Source organism: Lissotriton vulgaris, chromosome 1_1 (genome assembly GCF_964263255.1).
Source record: "Lissotriton vulgaris chromosome 1_1, aLisVul1.2, whole genome shotgun sequence".
Taxonomy (NCBI): domain Eukaryota; kingdom Metazoa; phylum Chordata; class Amphibia; order Caudata; family Salamandridae; genus Lissotriton; species Lissotriton vulgaris.
Window position 1 is genome coordinate 2,121,014,343 of NC_141685.1, and position 15,726 is coordinate 2,121,030,068.

At 41.1% G+C, this 15,726-nt stretch overlaps 1 protein-coding gene across 1 annotated transcript in view; it reads left to right on the forward strand.

The window, feature by feature from the left end:
* Positions 1-15,726, forward strand: part of POLR3B (RNA polymerase III subunit B) — a 1,027,565-nt gene that overhangs the window by 239,943 nt on the left and 771,896 nt on the right. The window contains exons 5-6 of the mRNA XM_086921773.1: positions 2,394-2,469; positions 13,234-13,334. Of these exons, the coding sequence (XP_086777899.1) occupies positions 2,394-2,469; positions 13,234-13,334 (177 nt within the window). The remainder of the gene's footprint in view (positions 1-2,393; positions 2,470-13,233; positions 13,335-15,726) is intronic.

The following is a 15,726-nucleotide window of genomic DNA, read 5'->3' on the forward strand; positions in this document are numbered from 1 at the left end:
ATGGCACCTGTAGTGCCTCTAAATATACATTGGACACACATGTCAAAAGTAAACAAATTTACTTCACACTTTTAATATAATTTTTTATTTGGTTTTGCACTTTCAAATATCAAAGCTTACAACGACTGCTTCTTCATCTCACATGAAATTGGTAAAAAGTATACAGCCAGACTAATGTGTAATGCTTACAATGCATCCAATAACTTGATAATAGTGTAACAATATTGAATTTACTAGACACTTGATCGACCATACTAATTGTAAATTGGGAAATGTAAGTTTCAGGATTTTCTCCCTATCTAAGAGGATTTACATTGGCTTTAGAGAAGGACATAATGATAATCAATTTAAATGGTTAATATTAGAAAAAAATAACATTAATGCCGCACAAGATGATATCAGGGAAGGTCTTATGTTCCTGCAAGGAAAATATTTTCACTTATCTGAAAGACATGAAACGGGACTGAATGAAGAACTACATTGGATTCCATTGACCTTAATGGAGTATTTAAGATGATGCATAACTTAATCAGTATACCAACAAATGAGGAACTGAATTGGTTTCCACGGATCATAATTTAATCACTAGTGGGAGGAATGCACAAATAAATTATTATTCTACCATTGTTATCTTCTTCTGATATGCTCTGTAATAATATGGAGTCACCCGAGCATACCACATAACAAATAGAAAATATGACCTGCTCTTTTACAGGGGTTATGTGTTCCCCTTAATACAGTTTACAAAAATATTTTATACCAAAAAGGGGAAATCCTGCACCCAATTTGCTCCCTAATAAAGAGTTATACGAATATTGTAAACAAAAATGGGATATTAAGTAAAGAGGTCACAAACTTCTTCAATATATCAAACATCAAATGGCTTTTTTAAAGAGACCTATATCTCCGTTATTAATGTTGGTTCAGCTGATAATCAGATTACCTGGACTGAAATTATATTTAATACATTACATTTAATAAAAGGTTAACTGAATAAACTGTTTCCTTTCATTAATAAAGTTAAATGATGAATCATTTAATAATTTACTTAATGTATACATTTAGAAATCTAAAACGGTGAACAGATTTAAATAGTCCACTTTACTTTGAATAATGATTAAAGGCCTATTCATTGTAACATAGACTATACTGAGTCCTAAAGTTGTTCTCATATATTAAGGCTGTCTTACCTTAAAATTGTGTTCACTTCTAACGAACTAAATTGAAAGTGCTGAACGCAAGAATGATTTAAATTTCTTATGGGACTATATTGGTGAATAGGTTGGTAACTCTCAGTGACAAAATAGTTTGAGCTAAGGTCTCATCAGACTAGAAATTAAAGCACATCTGTTTTTTACGGTAGCTGGATGGTTACAACCCCATTTTCATGAAACAATGAATCCATAAAAGTTAGTGAAATGACCCAGAACCTTGATTAAAACAAGGATTGTAAGATAATTGAGAAATTATAAAGAAAATGAATACTATTTGTTTATGATAGGAGAATTCGTAAATGTTATTATTGTACATTTTCAAAAGCATTTGTTTAGATGAATATTGTAAAAACATATACAGCCACACTAATGTGTAATGATCCAATGAGGGCTACGACAAAAAACACCCAAAACTATGTGTCCTTTGTCGATAACTTCTTCAAATATTAGCTGAATGAAGAGAAGCTGGAGTACTTGAATGCATAATTGATAATGAAATAAAAGATTACATTATCTTTAGATGTTTCAGGTCTGATGGATAGAGGATGGGTGGTTAGTATGCTTGAATAGGAGTTTTTAATGCTTATTATATTTTTACTTGAGTCAGTTTTCTATGGATGTGCTATGTAATGAAATTCATTGCAAGTGATTTAGATATTGTCTGATATATATATTGATAGATTAATGGGAAGTTTGAACTGCAACTTAAACATATGATGAAGATTAGGGAATCTCTTATTAAATCTAGAGTTAAATAGTGGTATAATGTTGGTATCAATTTCATGTCATAATTGCTTTAAAGTAGTAATGTACCCCGATAGCGATTATGCCTACCCTATTTATAAAAGCATGCTACTTGGTTGTACATGATTGTTGGAGGCAGTAACAAAAATGATACGCAAGAGAGCGAACTGTGAATGCGAAAAGTCTATCAAAGTAAACTACGGACAAATCAAAAAGTGTAAGAAACCTTTTAATAAACTGTCTTTATATAATATAATAATAGTTATAGTTTATATCGTACAGCATTTATATATATATATATTTTTTTGTAATGAATTGATTGTATATCAGTGTGTCATAACACCTTATAGAATTTTCTTTTCTGGAACACATTACTATTTTAATTGATCATTTTTAGAGATTAAGGTTGAAGTTCAGTTTTGTTTTATGTTACAGATATCTCAACATATATGTTGGTGTACCAGATGTTGAAGAAAGCTTTAATGTTACAAGACCAGTAGCGCCTCATGAGGTGAACATTTTGAATATCTGATTTCTTAACATGCTTCAATATTGCATTTCTTGCTTGTTTCCTGCTCAATCACATCTAGGTTCTGAGCATCTAAGGTTAAACCAGATCATCCCATCTTCCCGTTCATACAATCCATTGTTACACAATCTAGTTGTGAGTTGAGCAGAGCTCGTCCTTTGATCAGCAACTGACTTCCCAGGTAATGGCCCCACATGCTCTTTTCAGGTGCGTTATAAACCGCTTTGAAATAGCAACGCGGAGACAGCACCTGTGGTCAGAGTTGTGTGCCCAGAAACGAGAGCTACTGGTGACTGTGCCCAATAAAGTGAATAGTAATCCATATTGACATACCAAAGGTGAATTTAAAGTTTTGTGCCAAGGAACCATTGAAAATGTGAATGATGGGATAAATAAATTATGTATAAGTTTAAAGTGTGTGTAAGGTCTTTGAACAAATGAATATGCTAGAGTTATCAGTCCAGATCATGTTAATTATTTATCACACTTTCATTGTTTGGTCCAAATTGGAGAAAACAAATTGTTACATTAGTAGGGGGTATTGTTAGTACAAAATGCAGTGTTAGTACAAAGTAATATATAGAAAAATGGGAGTATACATTAATACCAAGTCCCTAAGTTGACACTATTTATAATATAATATGTATATTGAAACTGAACTCCTGGGTTTACATGGGAGCTCCATTTTGTCAATTTTATGTTTTGCCTACAGAGCACATGCACTGTGCTGAGTGACGTATTGCTTACAAATTTGTAGGCTTCCAGCCTGTCCACAGAAAACCATAAGTTGTTTTTGTTTGTAATTTTTAGATAGCTTAGCTCTTGTAGGCTTCCCTTCCTTTTTATGTTTCGGCTCTAGAAAGCATGCATGCACTGTTTCGATGAGACATGCTGTATCTACTATTGTGGGCTTCACCCCGCCCGTAGGTTTGCCATTTGCAGGCACCCACGTTTCTTCTTTATTCCTTCTTCCTTTTGATCCATGGAATGCATGCGTCATACCTCTTCTGTAGTTTAGCCCTACGTGAAAAAAGCGATCAAGTACTGCTAAACATGTGCAGCAGCCATTTTAACACATTGTTTTGGGACTATTTTTTATTTCTTTACAAGCGTTTTTCACACGTGCTACTGTTTTTATTCACATTGCACTGTTCTTTGTTTCCTGCTCATTTCGTGATTATTCTCAGATGACTGGAAACATGAGAGTTTTTGAGAGAAGCTTAAAGTAACACTGTACTTCTAATCTTGGTTTGTTATGCTGCTTATTCTCAAAGCGAAGTAATGTCAACAGCTGATTACTATTACATATTGATGGCATTGAGCCATGCTCAAAACAGCAGGTACTGTTCTCAGAGCATGCTCAGTAACCACGGCGCATGTGCCGGCCTCGGCAGGCTGTTTCATTTATTTGCTGCTTATTCCCATCCTCTGTTCTCTGCCCCCCAACACTTTCAAAATATCACTTCAGGTGCTCCATCCTCTGTTCTCTGCCCCCCAACACTTTCAAAATATCACTTCAGGTGCTTTGCCATATACTGCGCGATGGCTGCAGCTTTTTCACTGGCACCCACCATGCTGCAAAGATCCGGAAATAAGGAATGCATGCGCTACCAGTGTCATCCACTCCAGACGGAAATAAGTAATGCAAAAGCATCTAAAACAGGAAGAGAAAGAGTTGACATTAATCACAGCTACAAACGCTTCAGGCATAGTGGAGATGTAACCCATGGCAACATCGTAGTGCAGTACCCATGGCTACGATCAAGAACTGCACCGAAACAAGGAAAAACTTTTGGCAAAGTACTAAGGTAGATTTGAAAATAAGCAAAAAAAAACATTTAATTTTCAGATTAACTTGCATCGCAGTGTGGCAATTTTGAAGCAGGAGAATGCTTAACTAAAACTTGTACCTCCTTTTAAGTGGGTCACACAAAAAGCGGGATGCCAGTGTTGCAGATACATAAAAGAGACTCCGTCCTAAGATTGTGGAGGGGGTTTTATCTGTTGATATTAGATTGGAAAAAAGGTGGAGTGTCGTATGAGGGAAGCCATCCTTAATGGAAGAAGTCTCACACACATATTAGTTTCATGCTTCATCATAGACATCCTTTCCCCACCCTTGTAAGATGGTATTACTAGGGTGGACTCAAACCTCCACGAAGACCACGAAGACTTGGCGGAAGGAGGGAATTCTTACATAAAAGTTCCTGGATAGAACAGGAATACAGATACTCAAAAAAAAAAAATAACTCAAAGTTCCTCGGTTGTCACCTTTATTCGTGAGTACTTTGGGTTTAATTAAAAACAGATCGTGGACGGGGTACGCAGCAGGGATGCGCCTTCTCCCTGATCCTTTCCTCTCTGGCAAAGGAGCCGTTCGCGTGCCTTATCAACAGTGACTATTCCTTGACTGGCTGGAGGTGGCCCGGCCTAGCAGAGGACAAAATCGCATTATATGCGGATGATGTGTTGCTGTGCCTGGCAGACCCGATCGAGACCTCGCTGCCTTCGGGCATTGGCTACTCTTGAACAAGACTGCAGCTTGCGGCTTAACCCGGCCAAGTCCGTCCTTGTCCCCTTACACTTATTACGCGAGTGCTTTGACTGTCTGTCGTCGATTCTGCTTTGGTGGCTGTCTTTCAAGTACTTGGGGATCTGGGTCTCCTTTCTTCCTGACCTTGCACGGGAACTCAATGTCACCCCGCTGGTTAGGCGGGTCCTCGCCGACCTCCTTAAATTGCTCACGTTGCCCCTCAACCCTCTGGGCAGGATTGCCCTGTACAAAATGATGATCTTGCCCTGTTTTTTGTACATGCTCCAGAACACTCACCTCTCCTTTGTCAGATCTTGGTTCCGGGACATGGACGGCATGGCCACTAAATTCCTTTGGAGGGGTTGGAGGTCCAGGCTGACCCTGGCCTAATGCCGAATCCCACCTTTTGACGGAGGTCTCAGAATGACGGACCTCTACTTCTACTACTTAGCGACTCGTCTCCTCACGATTCACGACTGGTTTAATGGCGCCTGGTCCGACCCGGCGTATCACTTGGAACTTCACATTGGGCTTCTCCTCTATCCAGGGGATGCTTTATGGGACCACGGTTCCCTGAGCTCTTCCCGAGGTCACGCGCGGCGTATTCCTGGCTTGGCATGCATCACTTCGTCATACTCAATGGGCAGGCAGGCTGACTCGCTACACTTCCTTGTGGTGTGGCAATAGACTTCGTGAAGTCGCTTGCCTGTTAGGGTTCCGGCAGTGGGATCTCATTGGGGTAACCTTGTTGGGCGATGTCTGGAACGGTACTCACGGAGAAAATTACAAAAAACAGTAGAACGGTACTCACATCAGATCCTTTCAAGACCTACAGGCCAGACACTGCCTCCATCTCTTTCAATTATTTTGGAATTTGCAACTGCGCCACGCCCTTCACTTCCATCTTACAGATGGCACGTCCCTGCCCGAATATAGCCCACCTGAGGCGCAAGTTCTAACTGGGGATTTTGGGTAGGGTGGAGTCTCTCGGATCTACCACTCACTCACTAACTATACCCCAAATTCCCTTTCCCTACTCCGCGAGAAGTGGGAGGGCTGGCTTGGAGCTCTGGAGGATGAGGACTGGCGGGACGCCCTGATGGCCCCTGGGACGATTGCAGTATCTGCAAGACTCCGCCTGGTCCAAGTGTATTATCTGCACACCGCCTGCCTTACACCCCTGCGTCTCCACCGCGCTGGGCTTCGGCCTGAGGCCCACTGCCCCCGCTGCTGCCACCCCCACGCAGATTTCTACCATATGGTTTGGTTGTGCACTGTGATTCAGAGATATTGGGAATCTTTGACGCAAGAGCTGACCGGGTTCCTGGGCTGGGAGGTGCCTCTTGATCCCATCCATGTTCTGCTGGGCGTCACTGATGGATTGGACGGCTCCAGAGCTGAGAAGCTCTTCCTCAACACGGCATTGTTGGTCGCCAAGAGGGACATTGCTGCGCATTGGCTGGACACTGCTCCTCCCACTCTAGGACACTGGCGCCGGGGGGTAGATTGGTGCGCTGCACAGGAGCGGCCTCTATATGTAGCCGGGGGGTGCCCTGAAAAATTTCACCACTTGTGGTGTAAATGGGTCGGTGTACTCGATGATTGAAATGGAGTGGTCTGCTCTTCGGATTCATGTGGATAAGCTATTATTGATTTCCTTATGTAACCTTGATGTCACTGTGATGTGTTTTCTCCCTATTCTGACAATGTACAATGTACCTCTGAATGGTGCTGTTTGTTGTTACATCCAAAACTCAATAAAATTGGCTGCAAAAAAAAAAAACAGATCGCTCTGAGAGGGTATTTTGAGCACAATGTTTCAGACTCGTATGGTAATCGTCAACATGCTTCTGCCCACTAGAAAACCTAACTGGCCTGGGGCATTCATCAGGGCCAAAGGATACCTATCTTTGCTTAGCCACTGGGCTTACACAAATATATATGCTATAAGGGGAATATTATCACACACCATAGCACCTAAAGCAAATCCTACCTAGTAAACTTTCAAAAAATGTTAACGTGTAACACCTACATAGAACAGAAAAATGAAAGCGGGATAGTAAACACTGGTCAGAGGTAAGGATTAATATATTTGCTCCTCCAGCCTTCATCTAGGTACTATATAGACTTCTTTATTTAATGTTTTCTTATTTTTCATTCAAATAAAATGAGCTTCTCCATAGCTCACTCCAGTTGAGCAAACATCAACACACACGTGAGTATCACCGAGAAAAGTGAGAGAAGGTGACACACAATATTGTTAGGTGCCGCTACTTAGTGTGTGGTGAAACGTAACCCTAATATCACATGCAAATTGAATCTTGTAAAATTGAATGAGCTATTAGCGCAATATGCCCCAAAAAATATTTATTTTGTGGTGAACAAATCATTGGCGGTTTATATATTGCTACATAGTGTAAGCGCAACAGATACTAATAACAATCTTACCTTAAACTTTAGAGAATACCACTACATAGGTCAAGGGGGGGGGATGTCCTTTATAGTTACACTCTAGGTGTTAGGTTTGAAAAAAAGAAGAGAAACTGGAAAGGAACAGTTAAAATTAACGTCTCAAGAAAGATGCAGGGGTTCAACTTTGATTCCAATAAAGTTATCACCCGAAAGTATGGTAAAACTAGGGTTAAGGGGGCATTGTACTGAGGACTATGTTTAGGTAGCCTGGCCTAATATCCAAACTTGCAGAATAGCGGGAGTAGCCATCACAAATATCATAGAAAGGCCCAGTGTAGTGTTCTCAATACTATTACTAGTTATACATTAGAGGAATGTTGTAACGTCAGTCTGACATTAAGCATAATCGTGCAGTAGTGAAATCATATTAGAACATTGGAATGTTGGTAGCTCCATTCAAAACAATAGATTGGTCCGGGCTTATATTGGCTGGTATAAGCTCGGAGCTCCAACATTCCAATGTTTCTTTGTTCACAGCTCTGGCTGTGAACAAAGGCTTCAGGGAGCCTGAAGGGATTTCATTCCCCTCTCGCTCCCTGAATACTTTTGTTTTATTTGTTAGAACATTCTGCCCTCTAGTGACAGAATGTTCTAATAGCCTTATAGCCCTTCGTAGCAGGGCTATACCATACCGCCTTTTAAAGTCCCTCTGCTTTGTTAAAGTCCCTTGCCTTCGGCTTGGGCCTTTAACCCTGCAGCGGACCTTTAACAGCCGGTATAGCCCGCTTCGGTAGACTATAAGGCTATATTACAAGACCTCGGTACAATAATATTAATAACTGAGATCCCACATATAAGAAGTACTTCGCCATCAACTCGCATACACTTTGACAAGCCACACAATAGTAGTAGACCACCATAAGCTCCACGCTTAAACTTTGATAGGGAGGAAAAAAAGTAAGTTAATGAAATTAGCTGCCGCCATTAGTCAATATCCAGGATTCGTACCACGTGGATCCAATGCGTGCAGGTAATGCGAGTACCAGGAAAGGGAGTGGGTGGATAGTACCCCAAACCCCAACTTCCCAAAATGTCCATACTACATCAAACGGTTCACCACTCCGGTGGACCTAGGCGTTCCCACTCCATACCATTGGTAAAGGGACACTGGAGCGCGAGGTCGTTTTTGTAATTTCCCCACCTGCAAGAAGTTGCTGCGTGTACGTGCGGAGACACGAAACATGGTGTCTCGCAGGTGACGGTGGGACGTGTAGTTCATTGCTATTGCTGCTCGTTCTGTAGTACAGAAAACGCATTAGGAAGACGGAGGGTTTTTGTGCTGGATTATTTTTAGTCAGCGTGAAGTGCGCCAGTAGGTGATTAATTATTGGGCAGGGCAAACAAAAGGAAGACACACAAGATTATGTTTGTGTCATTGCAAGACAGCAGCATTATAAGAGCACTAGGCAAACTGTAATAGTGGTGTGTGCATTACATCTGTTTAAATCATTACGCTGATAGACTAGTCACTAGCCCATGGTATATCATCATTCAATCCAAACCAGTCTGTCCTCAATCTATGCACCCATCTTTGTTCCAAGATCAAAATGGCCTTTGTCGTGTATTGATGGTAGGATTTTAGTTTTTCAAAGACAAACCATTCAAGGTCGTCAGCATTGTGACCTTTTTCAATGTAATGAGAGGTGAGTTTAGTAGCATCTCTTTTGCACCTGATGGTGCTACGGTGTTCGGAGAGCCTAATCCGTACTTTCCTGGTCATCATGCCAATGTAGATTACACCACATGGGCATTTGATCATGTATACCACATTTGTAGTGTTGCAGTTTGTGAATGATTTAAGACGCCATGGTGTCAATAGACATATGTCAAGTTCTTTTCCTCTCTTTACAAAGGGGCAAACACTTCACCCACTCACAGCAGGGGGCATTCCCTGAGGGCGCGGGGACATCCCATAGTGTTGATTGATTATCACCTTTATCCTTCTGTTTTGGTCTGGACTAACATATCCTTTGTGTTCCTAGCTCTCCAAAAGGAAAACATTGGCTTTTCCATAGTCTGGACCCTGGATGTGAGGAAATCCCGGTTCTTATTAATTATTTTCAGAGCTTATTAGATAGAGTCCCATATGTTGAGACATTAGATAGAGTCCCATATGTCTCCTTTTAACTGTACATACTTCCTAAAAAGTCTGTGTTGGAACAGACTCTTCCATAGCAGCAACGGGGAGCTATATTGTTGAGTATCAATTACACTTATTCAATCTCATAAGTAAAGCCACATGGATTTATTGAAGCGATTTAATTACTGCCTGGCAGATATGCCGCCTCGTGATATCTTTAAGAGGGATGTATGACGTAACAACGCATGCATTTACATCGCATGCCTTTACAACGCAATTATTACAACGCAGTCCATTACAACGCATCGTGTTTTGGGGCGCTGGATAGTGAATAGTTTAATTTACTATTCCAACTCCAGTCCCCGTGGACACTAGGGAAGGTTATTGGATAGTAAATTAACCTATTCCCTATCCTAGAGCGCCCCCCAGAGCAATGCGTTGTAATAGTTTGCGTTGTAATGGTTGCGTTGTAAAGGCTCTGCGATGTAAAAGTTGCATTGTAAGTGTTGCTCACCCTTTAAGAGCGCTGCTGTTTTTCCTCACACTTCTCTGTTTCCTGCTTGTGCCGCCTAAAGTGGACATTTTATTACAGCAGTATTCATGATCTTAGGTCTCTGACACAAGGAGAGTTGTGGTCTTTGGTATGGCAACATTTTTTATGGCCCTCTAGATTAGACATTCAAAGTGTATTTTGTGAACAGGGCTCCTATATTGTGTGATATGTGGCCAACGGGTGATCTTTCCCTTTACTTTTAATATTAATTGATGGTTTTATATTTTACTTAATAAGATGTATATTTTTATGTGTTTAGGCTCATGCCATTTGTTTGATCGGGGTTACCAACCTTGTTTTATCTGCTTATTTAAAACTAATGGTGCATGTGTTGATTTAGGAACCGTTGTGCACGTTCCTCTAAGAAGCTACTAAATGATTAGATAGGGCAATGCCCAATTCACTGTTGTCGTATCATGTTGCTTATGGGATAACAATTCTTTTATCGTTTTAGGGCATTACAGCGTCTTTTTATTATCTCTTTATTAATCATAATTCTTTTTATGTTGTATATGTAATATTGTGTGTGTAATCTTATGAGATGTACATTTAAGTGATCGAAATAAAGTTTTATGTTGTTTTTTAATTGTTCACATAAGTCCTTAAGGCATAACTTGTGTTATTTATGAAAACCATAGTATAACATTTTAAAACCATTGTTAATGCTGGCGAGCACATTTTCTTAAATGTTTGGTTGTTTAGTTGTAATCTTGTCTATAGTTTTTTTGGCGTCTGGCCATTGGCTGCTTTAGCTTTGGTTTGCTATCGAGGATAATGCTCTCAACCCACGACATATTGCAAGATGAGGAGCTTCCTCCTGTTTCATTCAGAGTTCAACACACTAGCTTCCATCAGGGCACTGAATAACTTTCACAAAATATAACTGTGCATACTTACACACATAACATACAGACACCCCTCAAAAGTAATAACATACACATTTGAAAACAAGGACACGTGAAAAACCGCAACCTCACAAACATACGGCTGAAAACATTCAAATTAACAACACCAGTATCTCAGAGCTCTGCCATTGCCGAGACCTATTGGCTTTGCCAATGCTTGTTTATGTTAGCTCCTCCCTGCGACATGGACCAAGTGCTTGTGTTCTTCCGCGTCTTTTTGCAATGCACTATTTTTTTCTTTTCTTTTATAAGCATTTCAGTATTATTCCTGGATGTACAATGTGCTTTGGTACGTTCAACACAGAAATATAGCTTATGTTACTTCCACCCTATCTATCATTGCTATTTAAGTTTTAGTTACTTACAACCACAGCTATACTATACTACGCCACTCTTTCCTCCTTGACTCCACTCCATGACATTATGCTCCTACTCTACGCCACTCCTGCTTTACGCCACTCCTGCTTTACGCCACTCCTGCTTTACGCCACTCCTGCTTTACGCCATTGCTGCTTTACGCCACTGCTGCTTTACGCCACTCCTACTTTAAACCACTCCCCTCTTTTCCACTCTACATCATGCCACTCTACACCACACCACTTTAGGGAAGGCAGGCAGTTCTCCTTGGGTGTGATGGTCACTGGGCCTGCAGGACTAGTTGCTTTTTGGAGCAGGTTTTCTTTGAGGGCTGCAGACAGTCAGTAGGGCTGGGGTCAAGTCAGTTGTCGTTTGGAGTCTTCACTGCTGCACAACTTTTCAGTCCTCCTTCTTTAGGTTGTCAGTAATCTGAGGATCAAGGTTCAGGGGTGCCCCTAAATACTCAATTTAGGGGTATTACAGGTACTGGCAGGTAGTAGCCAATGGGCTACTTACCTTTATGGTGACTACACCCTTTGTATGTCCACTCTATTTGGGGATGGGGCATACCCCTAATTCTATGGGCTAACATCCTCACAACCAATATGGAGCATTTTCAAAGGAGGAGGTCACATCAGCTCAGGACACCTTAAGGGTGGTCATGGCTGAGAGGGGACACGCCTCATCTTCTTACTAATTTTCCTGCTGACCTTGCTGCCAAAGTGGGGCTTGGTCAGGGGGCGGGTATCTCCACTAGCTGGAGAGGCCCTGGCTAGGGTAAGAAAGGAAAGGAAGCCTTTGAGGCTCACTGCCCTTGAATGCTGTTCCTGTTTGGGGATAGGTGAGAAGCACCTCCACCCATAGCTGGCTTTGTTTCTGACCCATGAGAGCACAAGGCTCTCACCTCAGGTGGTCAGAAACATGTCTCAAAGTGGCAGGCTGGGCAATACCAGTCAGTTACACACTACCGGTTGGTTAGGTATTCAGGGGGCACCTCTGAGGTACACTCGGAGTGCATTTATTGATATCAGTGTGGGTGCATTAATCTGAGAAATGTAGTACCAAATATTTTGGGATTCTGTGAAGCCATCATGGAGCTGTGGAACTTGTTCTGACAAGCTCCTAGCCCATGTACTTGGTATGGCTTCATCTTGCACTTCTACTGTCTAAGAATAACGTGAACACTATAGGGGCATATGTGCTCATGCAGTTATATCCTTACCAGAGTTACATTACACCCTACCTCAGGGCTGTAAGGCCTGCTGTAGTGGTGACTTACCTATGCCTCTGGGAGTGCAGGCAGGCCTGGCATGCAGGGATGTGTTCCAGGTTGACTCTTGACTTTTAGTTGCACCAAAACACACAGGCTGCAGTGTGCATGTGTTTGGTGAGGGGTCTCTTAGGGTAGCATAATACATGCTGTAGCCCTTATAGACCCTCTCTGGCCCTTAGTACCACTGGTACCTTTTGCAAGGGGCTTATATGTGGGCCAGAGGTGTGCCAATAGTGGAAACAAAGGTATAGTTTTGGGAAAGAACACATGCAGTGGGAACCGACTTAGCTGGGTCCCAGTGCACATTCAGTCAAAGCTTCATTCAGAGTCAGGCAAAAAGTGAGGGCTAACCATGCAAAAGGAGCACTTTCTTACATGAGTACTTTGATTTCATGTTAAATGTTACATTTTGATTGTTTGTTTTACATGTATAACATAAAAATTAAGTTGAGCATGTCATCAATATCATAATAACGAATGTGCAGTTTGTTGCTAGGCTTTAGTACGCTCAATATGATGAGAAGCATACATATTTCACTGATTTGTATGTGTGTTAAAATGTGTTTCTCTTAGTGTCGCCTTCGAGACATGACCTACTCTGCTCCAATCACAGTGGATATAGAATACACCAGAGGAAGCCAGAGAATTATTCGCAATGCACTGCCAATTGGGAGGTAAGAATAGATATAGCTCCTTTGTGTTTCTAATTGTGTGCCATTTTGTTTGTTCTGCTTTTTATTTCACCTACAATGAATTAGTTAATCTTTCAGACTTGAATGTGATAAACTTCAAATTTCACACGAATCACTGTAGTTTTTAAAAAGTGCTACAAAGTAAACTTGGCTTGTTGCCTAATCCATTACTTAATTAGAACTCATTTTAAATATGTGGTTTCAGAGTACCCTAATAAAGGCCTCAAAAAATCATGAACATTTTATTAGGCCTGCAGGTGTAGTAACATGAATAGTCTATTCGACCTAACTGTAATGTACTTGAGGGTAAACCGGTCTCAAATTGTCTGATCCTAGGCAAATACTTTATTTTCTGGGGCAGCCTTTTTCTTCATTATCACATATCAGAGCACCATCAAATATGCAAGTTCATCATATTTGCTGTTCGAAAAAACTTTTTTTATTTATTTGATCGACTAAACATTTGCTCTGTGTTTAATATGAATCTGGCCCACAAATAGGGTCCACATGACCCCTGATTTGCCTCTTAGTTCACTAATAGCATTGTACTCAGAGCCGAGGCAGGAATATTTCTCAGTTCATGTTTAAAAAGTCACTTTTAATAACTATATTACTAAAGCATGATGTGGTAGTGCACGGTCATCCACAGACATCAAATTTCCCTTTGAAATGGTCACAAACTTTCTCAAATGCATGCAGTTTTACTTTAAAAACAATATAGCGTATTAACAATGCTTGGCGTTTGCACATCCCCAAGTAAAGTGTTCTGATTTGTTTACATCTTCTAAAAATATTTTTTTCATTGTAGAAGAAGATGGCCTACACCCAAGCCAATTCTTATTGCAGAGTTTGCCTTGGGGTGGGGCGGGGGAATGAGGGAACATGACGAATGAGCCTTTAACACATCTGGCCATCCTTTATTTACATGTCGTGGGACTGGAAAGACATTTCACTAAATGGTTTGCCATCTCACTGCGGCATCACACATCGGTGTCGCCATTGCCCCTGAGGCAAAGCTGGGAGGCAGACGTGCATCATCCTTACACTGACAGAAAATGGGTTGCAATACTAGAATGTACCAAACACAACCCCCGCAACACTCGTTTACGCCTTATTCAATTCTACATTGTGCAGAGAGCATACCTCACCCCATACAAAATCAGTAGGTACTTCCACCGCACAGATGCTGCCTGCCCAAGATGTTGTCACTGATGCTGTCCTCCTCCACATGCTGTGGGCCTGCCCGATCCTGGACAAATACTGGCAGGCAGTCCTCTCCGCATTATCCTACTGCACGGGGTACACTGTGCCACACATGTGGGAATTATGTGTCCTACACCTCTTTCGTAGAAATAAATGGTAAAGTGTCACTTCCTGCTTTCTTGATCTAGGTATACTACTGGCCAAGCAATTGTTCACAAGACGGTGGAAATCACCAGAACCGCCTCACCCTGCAGACTTGAGACACTCACTACTGGTGTGTCCCAGTACTGAAGACCCACTGGGCGCCCGTAAAATCCCTTTAGCTGCTAATCGAGAAGCTACACTGGACGATTTCCGGAACACGCTGCCAATAGAACTAGAACCCCCCCCCCCCCCCCCCCCCAGGCACCATAACCCTAATTGGAGTTACGTGTTTGCCTCCTAAAATTGATATAACACCTAAAGTCCACAGTCTCGAAGATGTAAACTGCACTCACACCTGTCTTACACGAGGGCCACGAGCATTCCAGTTGAGCCAAGATCCTCCCGTTATTACTGTTGTGTCTAGATCCTTTCCCCTCCATCTCCTGTTACTCGTGAGTTAAAATGGGAATAATATACTGCTAGCACCACACAGAGACAAACCCAAAGCATATCTCCTGCCGTCGCTTGCTACTCGCTCTCGAACATGAAACTACCTGCGTATACATCATTGCTATTGTAGCGAGAGGTGTACTGTTAATGTGATGTTGCATAAAATGTGGTAGAATATTGTACATCTGGCATTGCCATCACCATTATAATGATTGAACCTGTAACTTTTTAAATATATTAAAGAAAATAAAAACAGATACATAAAAAATATTTTTTCATTACACAGAATTACAAAAATGTGCTTTGATAACTATTGATATGTTTTGAAATGATTCTGCAGTTCACTTATTAACTATTTAAATGTTGTGTTAGAAAAAAAACCTTACATCTTACAGCCTTTAATTTCACACACTTTACACAGGCAGTTCACTTTACAAAATCCTGTAAGTTCGCAGTCAGAGAAAGAAAAGTAAATGTAAGAAGACAAACTGACTTTTGACCTCTGTCTTCGAATGCAGAGTAAATGTTGGAAGATAAAAACAAGATTTAAAGGCATCTTTATTGTTGATTTGCTTTG